The following is a 24621-nucleotide window of genomic DNA, read 5'->3' as shown; positions in this document are numbered from 1 at the left end:
CTTGCTGCAATATGGGCATTCACCAAAAACTGTATTAAAACTTTGTCTACAGCCAGATGACCTTAACCACTGAAATAAAAATTCAAAGCATGAAAGGAACAGGAATAAACATAAAATACAGTGTAGAAAAAACTTTTAAGAGTTTCATTAACTACAGAAACAATTTGAGAACACAATATGACAAAAAACTATGTAAAATAATAAATCAACAACAATATTCGAAGCCACTGGTAAAAGATAACGAACTGATTAACCAAACGTGTGGTATCTGTATGAGGGCAAGCTATTTATGCAGACTACAGCTAGCTACACTGTAACAAAATTTATTGTCTTATGAGATTTTGAGACCTGTTTAATAAAAAGACAAATGTATAGTTCAACTAGTATGTTGCTCTATAACAATTTACTTATCAGTTTATAGTTTTGGGAAATATACTGTATATTCATTACCATTAGTTAGACCAATTTTCGTAGGTTTCCTGGGTACAAGTGAACCACAAATTTGAATGTTCGCCAAACATTTTGTATGCAGAGAATGTGTAATCCACAAAAACAAATATCCACAAGAATGCAATCCACAGTATTTCTGTGCATCAATGTGGATATATTAATAGTACATTGTCAGAACAATTTTAATACAGTACAAAGTTATACTTTTTTCTGGAACACAACAAATGTAATCTAGCATTTAGTTGTATATTACCTCATACAAACAGGAATGATGGTAGGCCTGTCCACATCTACTGTCGTTACATACTTCATTGGGTAATTCTGTCTCCAGTTTATATGAATAACAAATCCCACATTCCATACTGAATTCCTGAATATATTTATACTAGATATAAAACCATATTAAGGTGGTACCTAACACTACAGGGAGATAACTCTGTAAAGTCAGCTAAACGTTTTAATTACATTGTGTTGTAAAAGGAATATTAAGCTTCTCAATGATCAAAATTGGTGTTTGTCAAATTGCTATATAACCAGTGTAATTTTTCTGGCAAAACGGTTGGTTCAATAAAAATTTAATTTTTATATTTTTGTTAAAGTGTCAAAGTAAATACTTTGACAAAATTTTATGAAAATTAAACGAGCCAAATTTATTTTAGTGAAAGTGTTGGGTACCACCTTAAATCTAATTAGTAGTCAAAGGATTTATTGTGTAAAAATATGAACTGAAGGAGTCTTGTGTTGGTGGTTGGTTTGGTCTGTAGCGTTGTCCAATATTGTTGGTACTTGGTGATATCTGGTTATGTAGTATTATTTGTTGTCTTTGGTTGTATCTTCGTAATGTTTTCCTTTTTGTGTTGCTTGCTAGTCTTTGAAACTCTCTTTTGAATTTGTTAAAATTTTGAATATATTTTAATACCAAGAATTTGACCTTAGCTACAGACATAGGTCTTTTGTTGGGCACTTCACATTCATCTTTAGAAGTATTGTCTAATTTCATGAATGTATACTTTAGATCTCCATTTATACATAGCTTTCCTTATGTGTTTTTCACCCACTATAGGAATATAATTGTATTCAAGGAAACAACGATTGATTGATTATTGGTTGCTTAACATTCAGTGGCAAACAGGAAGAAAAAATCTATAGAGAAATGTGTTTCCATAAAAGTAATGAGAAGGGATCATGCACAATTCCCAAATTGAAATGTCACAACAACCTTCTTAAAGACAAGAATTCTATATAAAAATTATGCAGCAATAATATATATGAAACTGGTACCTCTTTCTTTGATGTTGTAGGAGTAGGGAAGGTTACATCTAATAAACTCTGTAGATTCTCCAGTAGATTTCCTTCTGGATCCCTGTAATACAGTTCAGAATATTTGTTCATTGTAAATTGGCATGTAAAAAGATTTTATCAATAAAATTTTCAACAATTTCATATATTTCTCAAGTTCATGTGCTGTTGAGTGAATTTGATGCAAATACTACACTGAGATAGGAAATATGGTGTATTTTGAAGTTGTATACATTTATCTTATTTCTATTATCTAATCTATATCCTTAAAACAACACCTTAAGGATTAATACAATGTAGCTGTAAAATTAGAAACATTTTAAAACTTGCACCTTACAATGTTTTATTGTATTGATAATGCCACATTTATGGCAAACATATCTTAATTGAAACTATTTTAACTATATAACCATGCAGAAATGATAGAAGGTGTTCACTTTGTGTAAGGCAAGCAATTTATTTTCGCAAGATGCAAATATAAATCGCCCAAATATGTAAAACTTGGATATTCCCTTAATACACTAGTACTGCATCAAGTAAATTAGAAAATTGCGAAGTTAAAGAGCTGTGAAACGTACTAGAAAGGATAAAACTTGAAAAAAGTAACAGTGAAAATAATCTGGTTTACAGTATTTAAATGGCCTATCAGATAAAATTAAGAAATCAATTATATCTTACCAGTGATAAAGGTTAGAGTTCATGTTCTGTCTTAATTGACTCACACCTATAAAAAAAAATTGATGATCAATGATGAAAACTAAAACCATGAACTGGAAAGAGTTACAGAATATGAAGTATCTAGCACAAATATCGTATATCTGATGCATTTCATGTGTTAAAATGGGGTTAAATAACAATTTTGTGACTTTAAACATAAAAAGTTGACTTGCCTCCATCACTATACAATGAAAAAGTTATTTTTACATGATTTTATTCCATTTATCATTGAAGTATGTCTCATGCAACTTCTCAGCAACAGTAAACTTGCTATTACCCTCTAACGCAGTCAATAGGTATACAATATTTCAAATGTCATTCAAAAAAACAATTTGAATTTTATTTCCAAATAACAACTTACTATGATCAGCTCCCATAAATCTACAACTGGGTAATAACTGTGGTTGTCTGGGATCCACTGTAATTTGAACAGATGCTGATGAACCTGGAAACAAAAACCTTGAAAAGTTAAATCAAACTTTTTATTATACGAAGATTTGATGAACATTTTCTCTTAGACCTTTATTTTTATTGATGTTAGTTGGTGTTAAACACACTTTCAGCATTATTAGGGTGGCAGTCATTTTTTATTGAGGAGGCAGTCAGAACGCCTAGAGAGAACAAAGACCTTCAATAAGAAAACTGACAATCCTTGTTGGATAAAGACTGAATTAAGACTGAAGTTGAACTACTATTGGAATATATTTCACAACACTTTGAAACATGAATAAAACACTATTTTCTGATTGAAATTACAGGGGGAGTCTGATACTATTTTCTAAAGCCCTTACAGGGTATCATTGAAATAATAAATGTCATGTTTTTAGATCTACTGGTTAAATGTATTTCATCAAATAGAAATATCTGGGCAGAAAAAAAAACTATTTTGGTAGTATTTACTGTGTACCACGTATTACAGTATAAAATTTTGTACACCACACCGATAAGTATCAACACATATATTTCTATATAGCAGATATGATTAAAAGAGCTTATGCATGCTTCTAAAACTGCTGACCATTAAAAACAATGATCAACATTTGCTTCATAAACAGGGTACGGTCCCCTATAGTTGTTAATGTCTGTGTCATTTTGGTCTCTTGTGGATAGTTGTCTCATTGGCAATCATACAACATCTTCTTTTTTATAAGCTATTTTATCTTACTGATAGCTATACGTCTGTATACTGCACTGAAGTTTGGATTGTCTGGTTCCAAGACCCAGGTATTCTTGTCTATGTCTTCCATACAGTCCCAAAATAGCTGGGAACTATTTACACTGTGTGTGAACTGGTTGTATAAATCTTCAAGTGTACTCTATAATATATTTAAACACCTTTTTAAGATAGTATGCAGACATCGGCCCTTCACTTTGTTGGATAGAAATCTATATAAAACAATAAGACACTATTACATATATATTAGTAGACTTAATGTATGAAAGACTTTTTTTTATTAAATATAGTTACATGAGTTTATAAGCAAATCAAATTTTGATTAATATTTTAAAGATTATTATTGTTCGCAAATCTAATATTACTCAAGTCTGTAAAAGTATGGCATGCAGTTTAACTAACTTTTGGTTTGAAATATTTTCTATTTTGTTATACCCATCATTGTATTGTATTGTTTGTATATAATACATGTATATATAAATCTTGTTACACATATTTAAATCGTCTGAATGATCAAATAAAGTTGATACTATAGCTAAAAATATTCTAAAACTTTCATAATTTTAGTGTGACTTGATAAGAAGTTTTTCTTTTTTTTTTTATATTTTTGCTCATCTCCTAATGCAGTCCCTTTCAACTCGGATTTGATTTCCTAAATTTCATGTACAGATAAAAAAAATTCAATCACATATCTATTGTTAATCATATGAAAAGCAATATTGTCCTGATTTGAAGAAGTTTTTTTTTTAATCAGATAGGCATGAAGACTAATAAACATCCGATACATAAATTTCTTAAAAAAAAAAATAAAAAAAATGCCTACCTACCTACCCACTGTCTCAACCTTGGGTAGGGTTTGGGCAAACCAAAATATTTTTAATTGTGGCCTTGTAGTAATTTTTGAATTACTACATTAATGTCCAATTTAAAGTTTTCAAATAATCTCTTCTCAAATGTAATGTTATTTTTCTATACATTTAAAAATACTCAAGAGACATTGTTTGGGAGTCTTAAAGGGAGATAAGTCAGTCCTATTACTTTTTCATATCAGATTATCTCCCATGGAATTTTATTTCCAACATATCTAAACTTCATATTGATATTTCAATGAATATCAAATGTTTTAATCAAAATTCAAGTCTGTTTAATAGTTATATAGAAGACATTTTAAAAGAAATAGTTTTAACAATTGAATCTTTACAACTGTATAGCAATAAAAAACAAGAGGCTCTCAAGAGCCTGAATCGCTCACCTGAATTTTTTTGGTTAAATCTCTCATCAATGATTATTTTGGCTTTTCAATTTATTTAAATGTTCTTTGAATCGTCCTATTTTCTTCAAAAGCAAAAAAAAATCATTTTCTCCTATGTTCTATTTTAGCCATAGGAGCTATGTTTCTTGACATACAAGGAAATGAAATATAAAATTTATACTAGATACTCTGAAACTCTGAAACTCATTTAGCCTAAGTTTGGCTGAAATTGATACAGCAGTTTCATAAGAGAAGATTTTTTAAAGTAAGTCAACATGATGAACAAATTGTGAAAAAAGTCTTTAAAGGGCAATAACTCCTAAAGAGGTCAATTGACAATTTTGGTCAAATTGACTTATTTGTAGATCTTACTTTGCTGATCATATTTGCTGTTTACAGTTTATCTTTATCTATAATAATATTCAAGATAATGACCAAAAACTGCAAAATTTCCTTAAAATTACCAATTAAGTGGCAGCAACCCAACAATTGGATGTTTGATTCATCTGAAAATTTCAGGGCTGATAGATATTGACCTAATGAACATTTTTACTCCATGTCAGATTGCTCTTAATGCTTTCGTTTTTGAGATATAAGCCAAAAACTGCATTTGACCCCTATGTTCTATTTTAAGTAACGGCGGCCATGTTTTTTGACGGATCAAAAATCAAAGCACACACTTTGTGCAGGATAATCTAAGGAACAACCATGCTAAGTTTTAACCAAATCCATTCAGTAGTTTCAGAGGAGAAGATTTTTTAAAGTTAGCAAATATGATGAACAAATTGTGAAAAATTGTCATTAAAGGACAATAACCCCTTAAGGTGGCTCACCCCAATAAGGACCCCCGGTAGAATTTTTTTATTTTCACATATTTTGTAGATCTTTTTATGCTGAATCCAAAAATGCAAAGAAAAAAGGGGGTCACCAGGCTCGTTTTCCCCTCAAATTGAAGCGAAATGTGCGATTTTGACCCTATTTCCAAACATGCCCACCCTTTCAACAATAACGGTTACATCAAATTCAAAGACTTTTAAAACCAAGTCAGTATGATTTTTATGTGAAAAAACATTAGAATTTGAAATGTAAACCTTTGCCTTGGTTGTTTTTGACTTAAAAGTCCTTTTATTTTCAGATTAATGTCTAAATTTTGCATTTTCTAATTTCAGTTTAAGGCAAAAAATATTGGTTTAATCGATTTTTCGTAAAATTTCCCCGGTAGATTTTTTTTAAAAACAGATATGTCAAAGCTATGAACTTTTCGAACATTTTAAGGTAAAATAAAATGGGGGTCACCAGGCTTTTAAAAAAGTTACGAGCTTTTGTTTAACCCCTCTACCCCATAAGGTCTGATTTCAATGGACTCCATTAATTACTTAATTGTGAATTCTTTATTGATGGCTTTAATAAAATAATGTTTGTAATTATATCAATGAACGATCACTGAATATAAATGTGGTTATCGTATTACTGTTTGTTATCAAAAAGCGAAATTTTGATTATTTTGGTGAAATACGGTAATTTTGTCTGGCGCGAGTTGCTTCCCTCTAATTTGGCGCCATTATCGGACCAGAGGAATTTCAAGGTCGCCATTGCCGAGCAGCATACTACATTGATGAATACGACCATGTACATGCATAACAGACATTGTGGCGAATATACAACGATGAAGGTAGAGTTATTACATAAGAAAACATAGATTTCGATATATTAGGCAGCCAAATGTTATCAGTATAACGAAAAATACAAACTTGGGGGTTGTCTCAAAATACTCGCTACTGTTGAAAATCACTGCGGCTGAAACCTTGCACCGGCTCAATTTCTGTTCCATGTTTAATGTTATAGATCGTTATAGCTGGTATCTTATTTATGTGTTTATTTTACCCTTTACAGACAAGTTGTAAACATGTCTGGCCAGTTTTGAAAAATATCCGTGTGCAAACGGCCGAAGAGGAAGGGATGACATTAGTCCAAATAATTATGACGTCTTGAAAGGCTATTATAATTTTTTTCTTTGACGCCTTACATCGACAAAGAAAAAAATTATAATAGCCTTTCAAGACGTCATAATTATTTGGACTAGGATGACATCTACTATGAAGCACTACAACTGTCATTATTACGCTACCGTTAGTGTCAATGAATTAGTCTTTTTTAATCATCATTTGTAATATCTAATTTCGTAGCCAATTCAGGGTCATATGTATGTGGGGTACCCCATAACTTCCCTCGGAACAGTTTCTACTCCTTATAGGCTTAGCCCTAACTATATTTCCCTTCCCTTTCTACCCTAAAATCCCCCCCTTTTTTTTTACTTCAATACTTCCATCTCCTTGCTCCAAGACAAAATAAAAATGACAAAATATATTTCCAAGTTACCCCTTTTCTCTGATCCCTCATTCCCCTGTCTCCTTACCCTTGTCCATCCCTCAATTAAGGTCCTCAAGGGGTTTGATTGATTTGTTTATTTTCTTGAGAATATGAAATAATTGGCCTAATTTGTAAATGATAAACCCTACACCTTATTGAAGGATTCGTCTTGATCAATCACAATTTGTTTACCATTAACCCCCCCCCCCCCCCCCCCTTAATTCTGTTAGGTATACAAAAATGTCAAACAGTCTTAAGGTCTAGTAATAGAAGCTAAGTATCAATTAAATTATAAAAAAATATTTTATGTGTTCTCAAGGGAAAACAAAAACACATGAAAACGAACCTATTATCAAATAAACACATAATTATTTATACCATTCTACTTCTTTTAAGGTTACCCTTGCATTGTCAGTCTTATCAAACTTGCATGTACCTCCCAAATTTGGATTCTGTTCTCCAACTTCAGTTTGCCTCTACCAATGTTATGAAACTAATACACAATTAATGCATATATATATATGATACTACAAACAAACAAACATGAAGTTTGAATTTTTGGTGGGGTCGCTTTTACTGTTCTAGAGATATGCCCCTTTACAAAATTAAAAAAATGCTGAATTTTTGTTCCTTTCTTTAACACAAGTTTGCTTCTTCCAAATGTTCTGAAACTTGTATGCAATGCTTACTACAACAACACTCAGATCAAGTACAAATTTGGGTGGTGTCACTCTTTTCATTCTTTATATGCAAGCGGTTGCTCATCTGTGTCCCATGGACACATTACCTATTATGAACTAGTCTACATCTATATGCTTTTGAATGTCAATAATTGTTGATTTTCTGACAGAATTACTCTGATATTTAATTTCAGGCTGCAAGTACATTTGTACATGTACATTGCAAATGGAAGGAGTGATCTTGGAATGTTCAACTTTACTTGGAAACTATTGGCAAAGTTCTGACTGAATTTCATGAGAAGCCAGTATCATATTCTAGTCTTGCAACCGGAAACTATGCGTAAAGTGCTGAAACTTAAGAACAACATTCTACATGTATATATGCAATATGTGTTGCCACAATCCACTTAAGGAGCTAAGATCAACTAAAAATTGGAACTACATGTATATGCTTTAGTGCTGTCAAAATCCTTTAAAAAAATCCAATCAAAAGGACCTACTTCACCTATATATATTGCTACCTGTCCCAATGATGAATACAGATCATATATATGTGAGTCTTATAAAAAAAAAACAGTGAAGGAGAATAAAAATAATGAAAATATAGAGCTGATCAGCAAAGGATTGTATATGTACATGATGTATAAATGGCAACAATTCTTACATGTATACTAGTACATTGAAATTAATTATATTAATAAATTTTTTGTAAATTTGATCTCATAGATATTAGAGGAATAAAATCAATCACGTTTCAAAAATTTGATTTAGTTGAGGTTTTTTTTTACGCCCGTTTTAGGGACATATTAAGGTATAGTACCATTGACTGTCCGTCGTCGACATGTCTGACATATACTCAAAAATAATAAATACTAAAAGGTACATGTAGTAGATAAACTATTGCGTGCAATAATTTACAATTCTGTCTAGCAATCCTCTTTTAATATGCTATATTGTGAAATAAATAGGTCATCTTCATGTATATTTGGTGTATGAAAAGATTATTAAATGTATTATAACAAATTAAAATATCAAATAAGAGGATGTAATATGATTGTAAATGAGACACAAGCTAAGAGACCAAATAACACAGAAATAACTATACATGTTGGTCACCATATGTTCTTCAACAATGAGTAAAACCTGTTCTGCATAGTTGGTTTTAAAGGCTTCGAAATGACAAATGAACAATTTAAAACATTTCAAATGAGAAAACTAATGGGTGATTTATGTAAAAAATAATGAATGAAAAACAAATATGTCTGTCTTGCAGGGTTTATCTGAACTTAACCTCATTTTCATGGACTTGTCTGTTTATTGAATTCTAAATATGTTTCAAAATATTTGGTTGATGGGATGATTGTTACAGAGTCCGACATAGGGTGCAGGCTCATTGGTTGATTATATTGTGAATAACTGAAGCCGGACCCGCTTTGGCAGTCAGTCTCCACATTGCCACTGGAGAAATAAAATAACTAAGAAAAAAAATGGTATAAGAAAAAAAAATTGAATCACGATCATAGGCGGATTTAGAGGGGGGGCCAGGGGGCCCGGGCCCCCCCTTTTTGGGAAAAAATTTGGTTGCTTATATAGGGAATCATTGAAGCGTGACTGGAGCGGGCCCCCTCTTAGGTCAGTCAGTGGGCCCCCACTTATGAAAATTTCTGGATCCGCCACTGACGATAATTTTCTGTTGATATGCACATCTACATAGTATGTCCTTATTATCTAAAAAGGTTTCGTGAAATTCTGTTGTGTGGTTTCAGAGGAGTTGCAATGACAAACTGTTGCAGTAGTATATTGAAGCAAATAAGTTCAAAGGGGCCTTACTCCTAGAAAAAAAAATGTGTACATCAAAATAGTATGTCCTTATCTAAAAAGGTTTCATAAAATTCTATTGTGCGGTGTGAGAAGAGTTGCAAGGACAAACATGCAGTAGTATATTGAAGCAAATAAGTTCAAAGGGGCATAACTCCTAGAACAAATTTGACTCGTAATTTCCTGTCGATATGCACATCTGCATAGTATGTCCTTATTATCTAAAAAGGTTTCATGAAATTTTGTTGGTCGGTTTGAGAGGAGTTGTGATGACAAGAAACAGGACAGATAGACTGGCTGATGGACGGACGGACGGACGGGTCAAAAACGTTATACCCTGCGCAACTTTGTTGCATAGGGTATAAAAATAGAAAGATGGGGTATCATTGTTTATGAGGCAACTCTTCACTAGAGACCAATTTACAGAGAAGATAACAATTATGTTCCCGGACGGACTTCAACAATTACTATAAACTGATATACCACATAGTCAAACAAATAAAAGTCCCAGAAATTACGTTTTTTTATATGATTGCACATAATGAAAATTTAATTTGCATACTGAATGATCACTGGCAAATGTTTCAAGCATAATACGGATGAGAACATGCAGATAAGTATCAATTATGAAAGTTATGCAAAGTAAGAGGAGCTAGATATATGGACTGCCATAAGAAAATGAATTGACAATTATGATTGGTGCATGTATAGGCAAAATTCCCGCTTTTTACCCTACGAGGCTTCGTATGTATATATCCAGCTGTTTGAACACCCTGTATAATCGAGGGATCATCTGTCAGATTAGTCATATTTCTATGTTAACCACACGATATGAAAATAAGCAGATGTGGTATGATTGCCAATGAAACAACTATCCACAAAATTCAATATTATAAATAAAAAAAAAACATCTCCTTTTATCATCACGCATAGATCGATGATTAGTTATGCATTTCTTTGCCACGGTAAGATCAAATCAGTGTTCACAAACAAAATTGTCATTCACATTTTTTGCCGCAATGACATCACTCAACTATATTTTTTTTAATCAAGAACTTTCCTTATTAGCTTACCTTTTAAAAAAGCATTTCAAAAATTAAGATAGAAGTTTGCCAACATCCCCGGCTAATATAGCGTTCCTGTGTACTGGGCGTAGTTTTTAAATTACAATCCAAACTTTCCCTGAACCTATAGTAGTATTGTTTGAGACTGCCCGGCACGCTGCGGGTGTATGTCCTAGCAAAATCCCGACATGGTGAAACATGATTCTCCGCAAAGCATGCAGTATTGAGGAATTATATGATAGACCGATATATATAAGGTCGGAATACTAGGCCAGTCCCGGTTACTTTTGACAGTGGTGGATCCAAGGGGAGGGTTCCGGGGATTGGAACTCCCCCTTTTTGGACGATAGAATGGGGAAATATAGTTGGAACACCCTCTTTTTGTCCTGGGCTGGAAACCCCCTTTTAACATAGCTGGATCCACCCCGATTGATCAATTTTCATCTTCATGAAAAGGCGGAAAACAGCAAATTATTGAAGTGTCGTTTTATTTCTGCAGGAAAACAAATAATCATTTTAGTGAAATAAGTTGCTGGATCCATTAGTCTATTTTAATAACATTCAGTGCTCTGATTCAATTATTTTAGTTTTAATGCTGATATTTCTTTTTTTTTTAATATGAACTCGGTTGACATATTGATAGATACAACAGAAAATTGCAAATCAACAAAATAACAATTCAGCAAAATAAGTAATAGAAGAAAAGTATCATAAAAATAGAAAACATTGGCCCCGAGATCTTAGATTATAGGACTTAGTCTAGTGTTCCGGAAATCATGGAATTGTGATACGAGAAAAAAATTCAAATGATTTTCGTGCAGGTAAACAAATCTTTAAATTAAAATGTTAGGTGTGCCTGTCAAGTATGACGTCTGTTAGAAAATTGGCATGTTCAAATTTGTTTTTGGGAAAATAAAAAATATTCTATAATTATCAAAATTATGCTATCGCATACTCGGGAATAAACTCCAAAAAATACTTTGAAATAAAGATATTTCAAGTTTTAAATAGACTGATTTATGACAGAAACAAACTGTTATAAAACGCCAAACGGAGTATAGCTTGAAAATAAACCCGTCCGATGCTTTCAAAGCATACTATACGGGCAGAGACATATATACACATATATGTCTCTGATACGGGTCACAAGTCAGTGGCGGATCCAGACCTTTTCCTAAAAAGGGGGGGGCGCTCTAGTCATGCTTCAATGATTCCCTATATAATCAAATTTTTCCCACGAAAGGGGGGGGGGCCCAAGAGGCGACCGTGTAAGATGAGAATGCGTTTTGGGCTTTGCGAAGCGGCACCAAATACCGTCGACGTCATACATGTGACTTTGTCAGTATTTGTATATTCTTTTTTTTTTTTTTTTTTAATGTTATATTCATGTATATTTCTGTCCTTTTTAACTTTTATGCGAAAAATGAAGAAAGCACTCTGAATTTCTGATCGAACATATTTCCTGTTTTGAAGAACGTTTTGTATCTTTTCGACATTTGTTTACATCGTCAAGGGTGCTTTCATACACGCCCGCGTTCCAAGGTCGTCAAAGCTATTTTTGAGAAGACCCCTAAAAGCGACCGTTCCCAAGGCAGTCGTCGTAAGAAACATGCGTTAAAATATGCGCACTGTTAAAGGGCCGAGCCACCTTAAGGGGTCAATTGACAATTTTGGTCATATTAACTTATTTGTAGATCTTACTTTGCTGATCTTTTTTGCTGTTTACAGTTTATCTTTATCTATAATAATATTCAAGATAATGACCAAAAACTGCAAAATTTCCTTAAAATTACCAATTAAGTGGCAGCAACCCAACAATGAATTGTTTGATTCATCTGAAAATTTCAGGGCTGATAGATCTTGACCTAATAAACATTTTTACCCCATGTCAGATTTGCTCTAAATGCTTTCGTTTTTGAGATATAAGCCAAAAACTGCATTTGACCCCTATGTTCTATTTTAAGTAACGGCGGCCATGTTTTTTGACGGATCAAAAATCGAAGCGCACATTTTGTGCAGGATATACTAAGGAACAATCATGTAAAGTTTCATTCAAATCCATTCAGTAGTTTCAGAGGAGAAGATGTTTGAAAAATTGTTAACGACGACGACGACGACGACGGACGCCAAGTGATGAGAAAAGCTCACATGGCCTTTTAGGCCAGGTGAGCTAAAAATGTCAATTAAAAGTTACTACAATTGGTGTCTTTAAAGAAAATAAATCTTTATAATTTCAATGACAGTTGTGAAATTGAAATCTAATAGGACTGATGTTACTAGCTTTCATCTTCAATTCACACTACTATCATTGATGACTAGACTTTGGATCTTCTAAGGCAATTATGTAAAATTTCTGAACAGTTTATTTTGATGAAACAGATGGCATTTGAATCAAAATTCTGAATGCACTGCAATCGGTCGAGAACAAAATAAACAATCAAGCCAGTTATATTCCAACTGAAGAAAAAGTCTGAGAGGTTCTGAAAAAAAATCATTTGTTAGAATCTCTAGTTTATATTGAAAACATTAAAACTTTCTCTTTTTTTTCCATTCTTTTTATCATGCAATAACAGTTATATTTAGATTATTACAGATGTTATGACATAATTTCTGTGTATAAAACTGATTTTGCTGAAAATAAATAAGTGATAACCTACTTTATTGGTCCAATGAGGATCAAATGGTACAGGAAGATCTGTTATACACTGGGGTGGTTCTACAGGATGCTAAAATATATTGTGAAAAATTGTATGACGCATATGAATAATATCATGAAGAAAAGAAATATCAATTTTGTAAAATAATTGTTTATTTTTGTAGCTATTTATAAAAAAATAATGGCTAAATACTTTTCTTAGATATATTTTCAACAACCCTGCATACTTGAAGACTTATATAAGCCTCTGTTATTAGGACGAGAAATTAAAAGAATGTGAAGTATAACAAAGCTGTTGACATTTTAAAAATTTTGTCTTGTGTGTAACTACACTAAAGTTGAAATCTTAATGGCAAAACTTTACCAACATGAAACTATGCCAAAATTGAATGGACCATTACTGTGAGAAACGTGTCAACTTATCAGCATGGTATTGAGATATGTCAATGCTTATGCAACTGGATACCAAATATCATTGATTTAACATCAGTGGTTAACCCTTAAACCAATATAATTACAACTTGAACATGGAAACTATGCAAAATTTGAGGAGTCAGAGTCAAATAAACTGCATGAAATTAAGATGACCAGATTATACAAATGTAAACTAAATATCATTGACTTACAATTTGGGGTTTCCCAAAATATTTACCTAATTACAAGCTCAAGCAGATGTTGATGCAACCAATGCAGGAAACAAATACTGTAAATTCAGAAATAATTGCGTATTGCGATGTTTTTATTATTGAGAAAAATGTGACAGAGTTATAATCGCAATAATTTGAACTCACATCCAATTTTTTTTATACGAATTAAACAGGATTTTTAACAACATCGCAAAAATTTAAATGGCATTTTAGTCCAAAATGACAAAATCGCAATAATAAATGCACTCAATAATTTCTGAATTTACAGTAGACTAAGACTCACTTTCAACACCTCTTCACAGACAAGATAACATTATAAGTTTACACAAAGCAAACAGAATACCTGAGGATGAAGCTTCATTCCCAGGATGTGTTCTCTCCCTTTATGGTCTGTATAAAGGAATTGTAATAATGTGAAGTCAGCATCTACTGATACAAGTCTGAAATGATATGTGAATAGTAACAGTACTGTACAGTAAGTAGAATACAGTTTTTGTATACTAAAAGTACCCAGATTTTTTATTCAAAATCACAACAATATGCAAGAATGCCATCCTTTTTTGGACGTCTCTCCTATTAAATTATATGTGGTAAGTTAATCTTACGCTGTCTCTGGTGTTAACTTCCTGATTGTCTAAATTAAACTTATCCAATCAGCTTGGTGGTCTCAATGTAAAATTTGCACATTGAATGTCAAGGGCTGGCTCTTTACTCGAACTTTTTAAATCATCTTTTAAAATTGTTATGACAGCTGTTTTATTACCAATTATAAGCAAGCAACATTAAGTCGTGAGAGCAAAGAGTAAAAGTTTCATCATTTCAGACTAATGTGAATATCATGATTAATCTGTTAAAAATAAATAATCGAATTGAATGTCATTTATTTGATATAACCTTGCTTTATACTGAAAACATCCTCAATTTAATACTGAAACTGTATAAATCTAAGGGTATCTTAATATCTTCTAATTATTCATAGGTTTAAAACATTTAAACTTATTTTTTTTAGAAACTTTAAATTTTTAAGTAATCTTCTTACAGCTGATAAGCATTAACTCATGTAAAAACATTAACTTTTCCAATTTTACTGCACTAATTGTCCATTTCAATCAAAAATGTCTCTTCAGTGATGCTTGTAACTTGTTTGTCTATCTTAAAATATAAATATGTCGAGAAATTTGAAGGTAAAGCCTGCATTTCAGATCTAAACTGTACTCTTTTATTGTACAGTCTGCTTAGAATTTATAAATTATGCCAATTGTAACTTACCTGTCCCATCCTAAACTCTCAATTTCTGATATAATTTGACCACATTTTATAGGTTCTTTATTTGACTTTGTACTTTTGGTAACTTCCAACTTCTTTTCCTGTAAATGAAAAAGAAATAACTGATATTGTGGTACATTTCACAATTGCACATTTAAATAGTTATCAAAGGTACCAGGATTATAATTTAGTATGCCAGACACGCGTTTCGTCTACATAAGACTCATCAGTGACGGTCATATCAAAATATTTATAAAGCCAAACTAGTACAAAGTTGAAGAGCATTGAGGATCCAAAATTCCCAACAGTTGTGCCAAATACGGCTAAAGTAATCTATGCCTGGGATAAGAAAATCCTTAGTTAATCGAAAAATTAAAAGTTTTGTAAACAGGAAATTTATAAAAATGACCACATTATTGATATTCATGTCAACACTGAAGTGTTGACTACTGGGCTGGTGATACCCTCAAACTTTCCTAAATATCACATGACATAAAAAAAATAAAATGGAAAAGTAGTCAGAAATATCTATTAACCATGAAATGGACAAATACGGCTAGGCAAACCAACAAAGTTTATAAACTTAAAAGTAGAAACACACAAAAAAATCTAATTGATTTACATTTTCCAACATTTACAATTCAGACTGTTTAGATTGCATGGTAAAGACTTAATCAAGTAAGAAAATCCTTCAAATCTATCTAATGTACAAACAACCTAAAAGGAGTAAGTTCGGTAAGTGCCATATTTGGCCCCAATTATAAAGTTCATGGTTACAAGACAATAATTGTTTTAAGTTGCCTTAAAGACATGTGAGAAAGTTAAACAGTGCTGTTTTTGTCAAAGTTTAATTCTAACACGTTGATTTTTACATCCCAAAAAGGTCAAGATAAGGGATTTTGGTGAAATTTGACAAAATCAGCTGGATTTCAACCAAATAAAGGACCAGGAAACATAGAGCGCAGGCGTCGACAAGCTTAATATTCAAATAAGACATGTTAAATGTCTTCACAAACATTATTTTAAAAGATATTTGTTGTCGACATATGCGCTCTTTGTTTCCTGTCAAATAATCTTTGGAAATTTACCCATTTTCATTGATTTTTTCGTGAAAAATCAATGAGTACAACTTGTGACGTCATAATGAAACGCAGAAACGTAAAATTTTCAACAAAATAGCTTATATCCTATCTAGTCAATGTATTAGCTATAATTTATAGTGATATTGGTCAATAAATCAGAATTTGAAATTTACGCTATATGGGGGCATTTTTAGACCTTATCGAACATACTCCTTTAGAGAATCCAAAGGTTCATGTTTAAAATAAACTGACTGTGCTAGGGCTGTATAGCCAGTCAAGGTTGTTAATAACTCCAACTTCATCATGTTTTAATTAAAAAGACTATTGAATGACAATTTTTGAACAGTATTGCAAATGTCAATGATGAAAGTTATTAACAGGCTAAGGTTTAAATAACTTACAATAATTCTTGTCATTTCTTGCAGAAAACTTGGCAATGATTTACTCTGTAAAAGTCTCTGTAAAATTAATTTAAAATTTCCAATACATTTTTTATTGTCAGACACAATGCTTTTGTGCTAATACAGTTGTTTTCTTTAATTACAAATAATAAGATGTGGTATGAGTGCCAATGAGACAACTTTCTATCCAAGTCACAATATAACAGGCTATTATTTCAACTTAGAATTATTTCTAATTATGGAATTTGCATAATTTCTTGTACTTCAAATTTTTTATTCTGTATCATAATGTTTGAGCCGTGCATAACACTTTCCATACAATATATTTTGTATAGACAGTCTTATGTGCAGCACAGTCTATTCTATTGAAATGTGCTACTTTCTTTGTAAAAGTAAGTGTTGTGCCATCAAAGAACATTAAAATACAGAATAAACATGGAATTTATTAAAAATATGAAGCACAAGAAATTAGACAAATTCCATTATCAAAAATAATTCCAAGTTCAAATAATAGCCTGATATATATAAAAGTACACCATTATAGGTCAAAGTACGGCCTTCAACACAGAGCCTTGGCTCACATCCAACAGCAAGCTATAAAGGTATATATTATGCTCTTTTTACATGTTTTTAAAAAAAAAGTATTAAGAAAGAGATGTCTCAGCAGTTTGCAGATACCATTGAACATAAAGCAACTGGAGGATTAAATCATATAGCATGTGTGCTGAAGCCATATAATTACATACCAAATACTACGGAATTCAAGGGTTCTGATCAATAAACCTTAATATGTAAAGAAAAATTTTGAGGTCAATGTGCAAAAAATGATTGAATAGTTTTCGTTTGTAATTGTTATAAATGTATCATATATATCTGCCTGATAGTAATTTTTTATTTCAATTCAATCAATTATTACAAAGTCTGTATGTGATTAGTTTAATGCAAAGCTTTTCTTTAATTATCCTCACCTGTTTAAGCACATCCAGACAACCGTCCAATAAGCATTTTAATTTCCAGTCACATGACAAAGTAGCTTTGGTAATGTCAGATGGATATTCTAGGCACAAACAGAAATCTTCATTCTGTAAAATAAAATAAATTAGAAATAAAGAAAATTTGTTGATAATGATAATCTGTCCAAGTATATCTTTGATAAAAGTATAAAATAGGCAACAAATTTTATTCCATTACCAAATTCTGTCAGTAGAAAAATAAAACTTTGCCAAAAAAATTGAACTTCCAATATGGATGTGCATAACTAAGGTAGCACAATACAAAGATTTTTCATCCCCAATCAGACATCTTTAAACTGATGTAATTCCACTCATGTTTCTTTAAATTTTATAAATGAGGTACCAAAAGAAAGAAGAAGGATTAATCTTTCAAATTGTGATAATTTCATTATGACATAATTATTTATTACATAATTACTTGTTATGTAATTAGTTGCCATATTGTGATATCCATACTTGAATGAATTTAGCTTCTTTGTTATTCATAGCATCACAAAATATTTTATAGATTCTTGCACAACACAGTTTGACCTCCTGTCATACCACATCTTCTTTTTTATATTTCCAAAGAATCATCAGAACTTGTTTCAACTCTTATAGTGCTAAACAACTACTACATATTCTTTATACATGCTCAGATATTATGAATTTACTTATAATTACCATAACAGTTATATAACCATCGTATCTTGTTCCTTCTCTATTCTGTAGTACCATATTAGGAAACTCTAACAACATATCCATCTTACAAGCGGTTTCTCTTCTCTACTCTTTTTACATCTGGAATCTAGTCACTAGAAAAATAAACAGCCATTATTCATAATTTGGCAAACAAGTTAACCAGCAAATAATGATACTTTCCAAAGACAATTTGTGTTAAAAAATAATAAACAAAACATCTTTAATTATACTATATATAGCTTTATTGCTATTTTACAAAATTTTCCTTTGATCTTGCTGACTGATAATTGCCTTTCTCAGCTGAGTCAAGTGATATGAATTATAGCTGGAAACCATGGGGTAGTGTTGCCAATTTTAATTGACAACGTCGTCATAGGTAAAATAGCGATAAACAGATTATCATTGGTCTTCTCAACTAGATTGCTTTTCTCACTTTCGCCATACCAGCTCAAGCGAGAAAATGAATCTTGTTGAGATGATCAACGATAATCTAAAACACATGTAGTTTGTGAAAGTGTGGGCAGAGTTCAAAAATTTAAACCCTGCTCCCATATTTTTATCATTTCTATGAGAAACTTTGTTTATGCTGTACACAACTCCCGAAATTAGATTACAATGTATGACTGGAGAATGATATAGCAAAGATTTTATTCAAGTTTCAGTAAGATTCTGTAAATTATGTGAATTTATTATTTTTCTTAATCAATTCTTTTAAACTATTATCATAATGGTGTTTGTCTCAGAATCTTTTCGTCCAAACAATATTTATTAAAGATATACAACATGTTAACAGTTAAATCAATCTTTTTGAACTTTAAATTCCATTATCATTTTGGCCAAAAATTGCATTGAATAAAAAAATAATCCTGATTTTACACTACACATAAAGTGATAGTATAAATTTGTATTATTTTAGATCAAGAACATTTGCAGGTATTGAAATATACAATCATTGATGACAAAGCAGAATAATTTATCATAATCAATATAAAATAAGAATGTCATTCATTAAGTTCAGTTACAAATGGGAGACTAATCATAATTACATTTAATAATAAATTAGAGTTGTCTCCCATTATATATTAAAATGACACCAAAATTTGCAAGTACAAAAAATATAGTGCTTTTTTATATACAATAAACATAATTCCTATAAATAATGAGAACCAAACTTCTTTCAAATAGATTTTTTATAATGTAGGCTCTTATTTTTGAAAAATAACAGAAATTTTGTTCAGCTCTAGATCAAAATATGAACAATTTCATGTGAAGGGGGTCTGAATTTAAGGACAGATTCACTCATTTTTTTTTCCTTTTACAAATAGTTTAAAACAAAACTTGACTTGAAAGTTTGTGAATCTTTTTTTTTTATAATGTAATTCCATCTTTCTATTCCACACATAAAACATAAAGAAATAAATTTGGATAGGGTAAATAAAAGTAAGAGGCTAAAAAGAGACTGTGTCTCTCTCCTCTTCATTAATAGACACTTCAAAATTGTAGACTAGAATAGATTCATGCAAAAATCTCTTGTCTTGTTGACCTTATTCATGTCTAAAGTGTCTATTTATCTATAACAGTTTTCAAGATAATAGAATGAACACTGAAAATTGGTAAAAATTGTCATTAAAGAACAATGACTGCAATAAGGAGTGAACTTGCATTTTACCCCTCATGTTCTATTTTTAGCCATTTTGGATGACAGGCAGAGTTACTGATCAGACACAATTTTTAAGTAGATACTCTAAAATGATTGTGGCCAAGTCTGGTAAAATTTTACTCTGTAGTTTCAGAGAGCATGAGGTCGCCCATTGATTTATATTTATGTTAATGTTTATATCAGGTTAAATGACCATTGGTAGATCTCTAAGGTCATCTCAAGAGTTTATTAGATGGTGTCTACACTGAAATACACCCAAAATTCTGATATATATTATAGAGCACATGCATTGCTAACTGTTAATTTCAGGTTAAATGTAATTTGGATCAAATAGGTGTTCGTGAATTTGACAGATAGTGTTCCTTTATAAATAAAATTTTACTATAAGGTCAGGGTCAGATAAACGAAGTCATAAATACATGTACACTTTAATACTATTACTTCATGCACTGAATATAGATTACATATTGCTTCTCCTAAGTTATACATTGTTATAGTATAAAAGAAACAGACCAAACATGAAAATTCTATATTGACCAGTGAGCCATGAAAACAATTGGAGTCAAGGTCAGATGAACCCAGCTAGACAGACGTCACATGTACACCTTAAAATCATTTTATGCATCAAATATGGTTTAATTATGGTTTAGAGTATGTAAGTTAACCAGGAAAACTTCTGCCACTGGACCATGAAAATGAGTTGAATGTCAAATAATACCTGCTAGACAGACATATACACCTTATAATAATTGCAAACACCAAATAAAGTTAACCTTTTGCTAAAAGTTTATGAAAAAAAGACGAAAACATAAAAACTTAGCATTGAGCCATGAACCATGAAAATGATGTCAAGGTTAATTAAAACCTGCCAGCCTGACATTACATGTACATAAAAAAATAATTCCATACACCAATTATAGTTGACTTTATATTGAGTAGTGTTAGAAAAACAGACCAAAACACAAAAAATTAACATATGCAATGAATTTTGAAAATGAGGTCAAGGTCAAATAAAACTTGCTAGACTGACATGCTTATCATAATTTATCTGACATCGATTTGACCATGAAAACTTAACTTGTTCACTGATCCATTAAATGAGGTTGAGGTCAAGTGAAAACTGTCTGAAGGGCATGAGGATCTTGCTAGGTAGGCACATACCAATTACAGTTGTACTATTACTAGTAATAAGAGAGAATTTAACATTACTAATTTACAAAAAAAACTCCTTTTTTTCAAGTAGTCCCCCTTAACCATGAAAATGAGGTCAAGGTCAATGCACATAGGACAGATAGAAACTTCATACATGTATCACAAGACATATATAAGCAAAGTATAAAGCAACTAAATTAATAACCTATAATAATTAAATGCCTTTTAAATACGATTTTATTATTTTCATAGTTTTAAAAAATTTTGTCGTTATATTTGTCTTCTTGTTGCAAATTTTTAGTTTGTCTTGAAACAACAAATAGCACAAAAATGTTGGTCATACATGTACATGTCCGGCAATGGTGGTTAGTCATGGACTTTTTTTTCCTGTAGAGTGTAGACTTAGTTTTGATTTTTTATTACCATGTATTGTCAAGCTTAGTTACTCATAATTGTTTCTCAGTCACTGAATGTACAATGTTGTTCCATACTAAAGCTGCTGACCCTGTTTGTTTACATTCAAATTACAATGGCGTCAAAACCATGTGATGTATTGAATAGTTCTACCCGATCAAATTGCTCTATTTTCAATTAGATGATTTTTCTAAACTAAGGCAATTATATCATTTGTTTGTGTGATATATATTGCTTTGAAATACATGTAGGTTGCAATAATATGAGGATTTATTCAATAGGAAACCTCATTTTTGAGTCATGACATTCGACGTCAATGGAATCTTATATGGGTATTCACCTAAGGTCATGATGGTCAGAATAGTGATTTTTGTTGAGCCTTTGACTTTAGTTGAAAAAGCGAGACTAGTTTAAGAAAATTATAAAAATTTTAAAAACTTAAACCACAGAGTGAATGTTTTGTTTCTGGCAAAAAAACTAAGTTCATTTATAAGTAAAATACAGAAAAAATGGAATTTTAATTTTACAAAATTTACTTATTCTGGATACTTTCTTATGATCATAAACAAGCTTCTGTCCAAGTTTGGTAGAAATCCAGGATAGTTTAAGAAAGTTATTAAAATTTCAAAAACTTTAACCACAGAGTGAATATTTGTGGACACCGCCGACGATGGAATGTAGGATCGCTTAGTCTTGCTTTTTCGACTAAAGTCGAAGGCTCGACAATAAGGGGTTAAACACAACTCAAGCAACTGTATAGGCCTATATCCTTAACATCACAACACCAGCAGTGTGTCTGAGATGCTAGACACTATGAAATTGCAAACCTTACAAGAACGCCGACTACGAACAAGGCTTACAATGTTCCACAAAATTGTAAATGAAAAATATAGCCATTCCATCGCATAATGTATTACAATAGAGTCAGTCTACTATGAGATCCACCAATAAAGAATCTTACAGACAAATTCAGTGCAATAAAAACAGCTATAAAGTTTCTTTTTTCTGTCTAACCATCAAAGACTGGAATAAACTATCCTCTGAAATTACTAAAAACACTACTACAGAAAACTTCAAGGGTGCACTCACGCACGATGTACTCCTTGACACTTACCCTCATCTGAAATAAACAGATAATCTTGTTTTTATCTCATACCAAAAAATAAAAATAAAAAATGTAATATTTAAAACCAAATAAAAATTGTATAAATTAAAAACAAAGAAAAATTGTCAAAATTAAAAATACGAAAATATATCACCAAAAACAACTTTGAACAAGAAATATTTTGTTAATCTATGTTTTGACAAAAAATTATCCACTAAAATTTATTTTGAAACATTTACCAGGCATGTGCCGGAAAGTAAACATCAGTAGGTTGATGGTTTTCTGTAACAAAAGAAGAAGTTGAGTGCACCCTAAAATTTGTACTTGATTTGGTCCATATTTATATATATTTTCACCAATAACTAAATGAGGGGAATAGGACCATTATCTGGACTCCGGGATAAGTGTTTGTAAGCTCAGATTTTCGAATTGCCCCTTTCGGAATCATGGAATTCTTTTTTACAAATTTCGGGAGTTCAGGATCTCAATATTTCGTGTTTTAAAGCCCAGGATTTGGGGATCAGGACCCCTAGTACCCCCCCCTTCTAAATTATTAAACATGTTTTAAGGAAATCCTTGCTAGCACTGCATGCAATAAACCTCATTTATCAAGTACAGAATTGCCACATATGAGAGTACAATGGGAAAGGCTGTTGATTTTCTGTAAAATTTCCATATGTTTAGCATTGAATCAACACAAGGGTAAATGGTTTAATTTAAGATTTAAATTATTTAAATAGCAAAACAGTGAAATTTATATTTTTACACCTCAGTAATCACACTGGTTCAAACTAGATTTTTGTTAGTATAATAAAATTGAGAATGGAAATGGGGAATGTGTCAAAGAGACAACAACCCGACCAAATAAAAAACAACAGCAGAGGGTCACCAACAGGTCTTCAATGTAGCAAGAAATTCCCGCACCCGGAGGCGTCCTTCAGCTGGTCCCCTAAAGAAATATATACTAGTCCAGTGATAATGAACGCCATACTAATTTCAAAATTGTACACAAGAAACTAAAATTAAAATAATACAAGACTAACAAAGGCCAGAGGCTCCTGACTTGGGACAGGCGCAAAAATGTGGCGGGGTTAAACATGCAGCGGGGTTAAACATAAACTCTTGCAAGATTTTTGTAAGTATATATATAAACTCTTGCATTAAATTTACTCACTAGATTATTTCACTCTTTTTATTTTTATTTGGCTTTTTTTTGGCCGTTTTGGATTCGAGCGTCACTGGTGAGTCTTTTGTTGACGAAACGCGTGTCTGGCCTATAAGATAAGATAAGATAAGATAAATTTTATTTTCCAAATTAGGTCCCAAGGGGGGGATATACACATAACATATATAATTGATACAACATACAGTATTTTACATAACATTGTAAAATAGACTATTGAAATAGTCATACAGGCAGTCAAGGGTACTACTTTTTTTTTTTAATTTGATATTACGTTGAAATTACCCACCCTCCATCCCTCTTTGTATTTTTTTTCTTTCCTTTTATTAATTCAATTCAATTCAAAATATTGTATTGTTCATTAAACAAAGGGATTGGACAAAAGGCAGTGCCTATACAAATCCTTTCCCATACAAGATGGATTGAATAACATGCATGATGGTATATAATTTTCTGATAAGTTAATAGATCATACGTTGTTGCAGTGAGTGAGGGGAGGCAATTCCCCCACTTCTTGAAGTATTTTATTGTGTATAC

General features: G+C 31.5%; 1 protein-coding gene across 1 annotated transcript; it reads right to left on the bottom strand.

Moving 5' to 3' along the window:
* On the bottom strand, positions 1–24193 carry LOC139507900 (E3 ubiquitin-protein ligase FANCL-like; the record flags this gene model as incomplete). The annotated part of the gene is given in 13 exon segments (XM_071295879.1): positions 1–69; positions 704–820; positions 1732–1813; positions 2428–2473; positions 2828–2911; positions 3632–3782; positions 13482–13550; positions 14471–14567; positions 15397–15494; positions 16877–16933; positions 17845–17958; positions 18553–18683; positions 24076–24193. Coding segments are annotated over 12 exon segments (1065 nt in total), but the record flags the coding sequence as incomplete, so codon positions are not given.
* Positions 24194–24621: the final 428 nt, after the last annotated feature.

Source organism: Mytilus edulis, unplaced genomic scaffold (assembly GCF_963676685.1).
Source record: "Mytilus edulis unplaced genomic scaffold, xbMytEdul2.2 SCAFFOLD_932, whole genome shotgun sequence".
NCBI classification, from domain to species: domain Eukaryota; kingdom Metazoa; phylum Mollusca; class Bivalvia; order Mytilida; family Mytilidae; genus Mytilus; species Mytilus edulis.
This window is presented reverse-complemented; position numbering and strand designations above follow the sequence as displayed.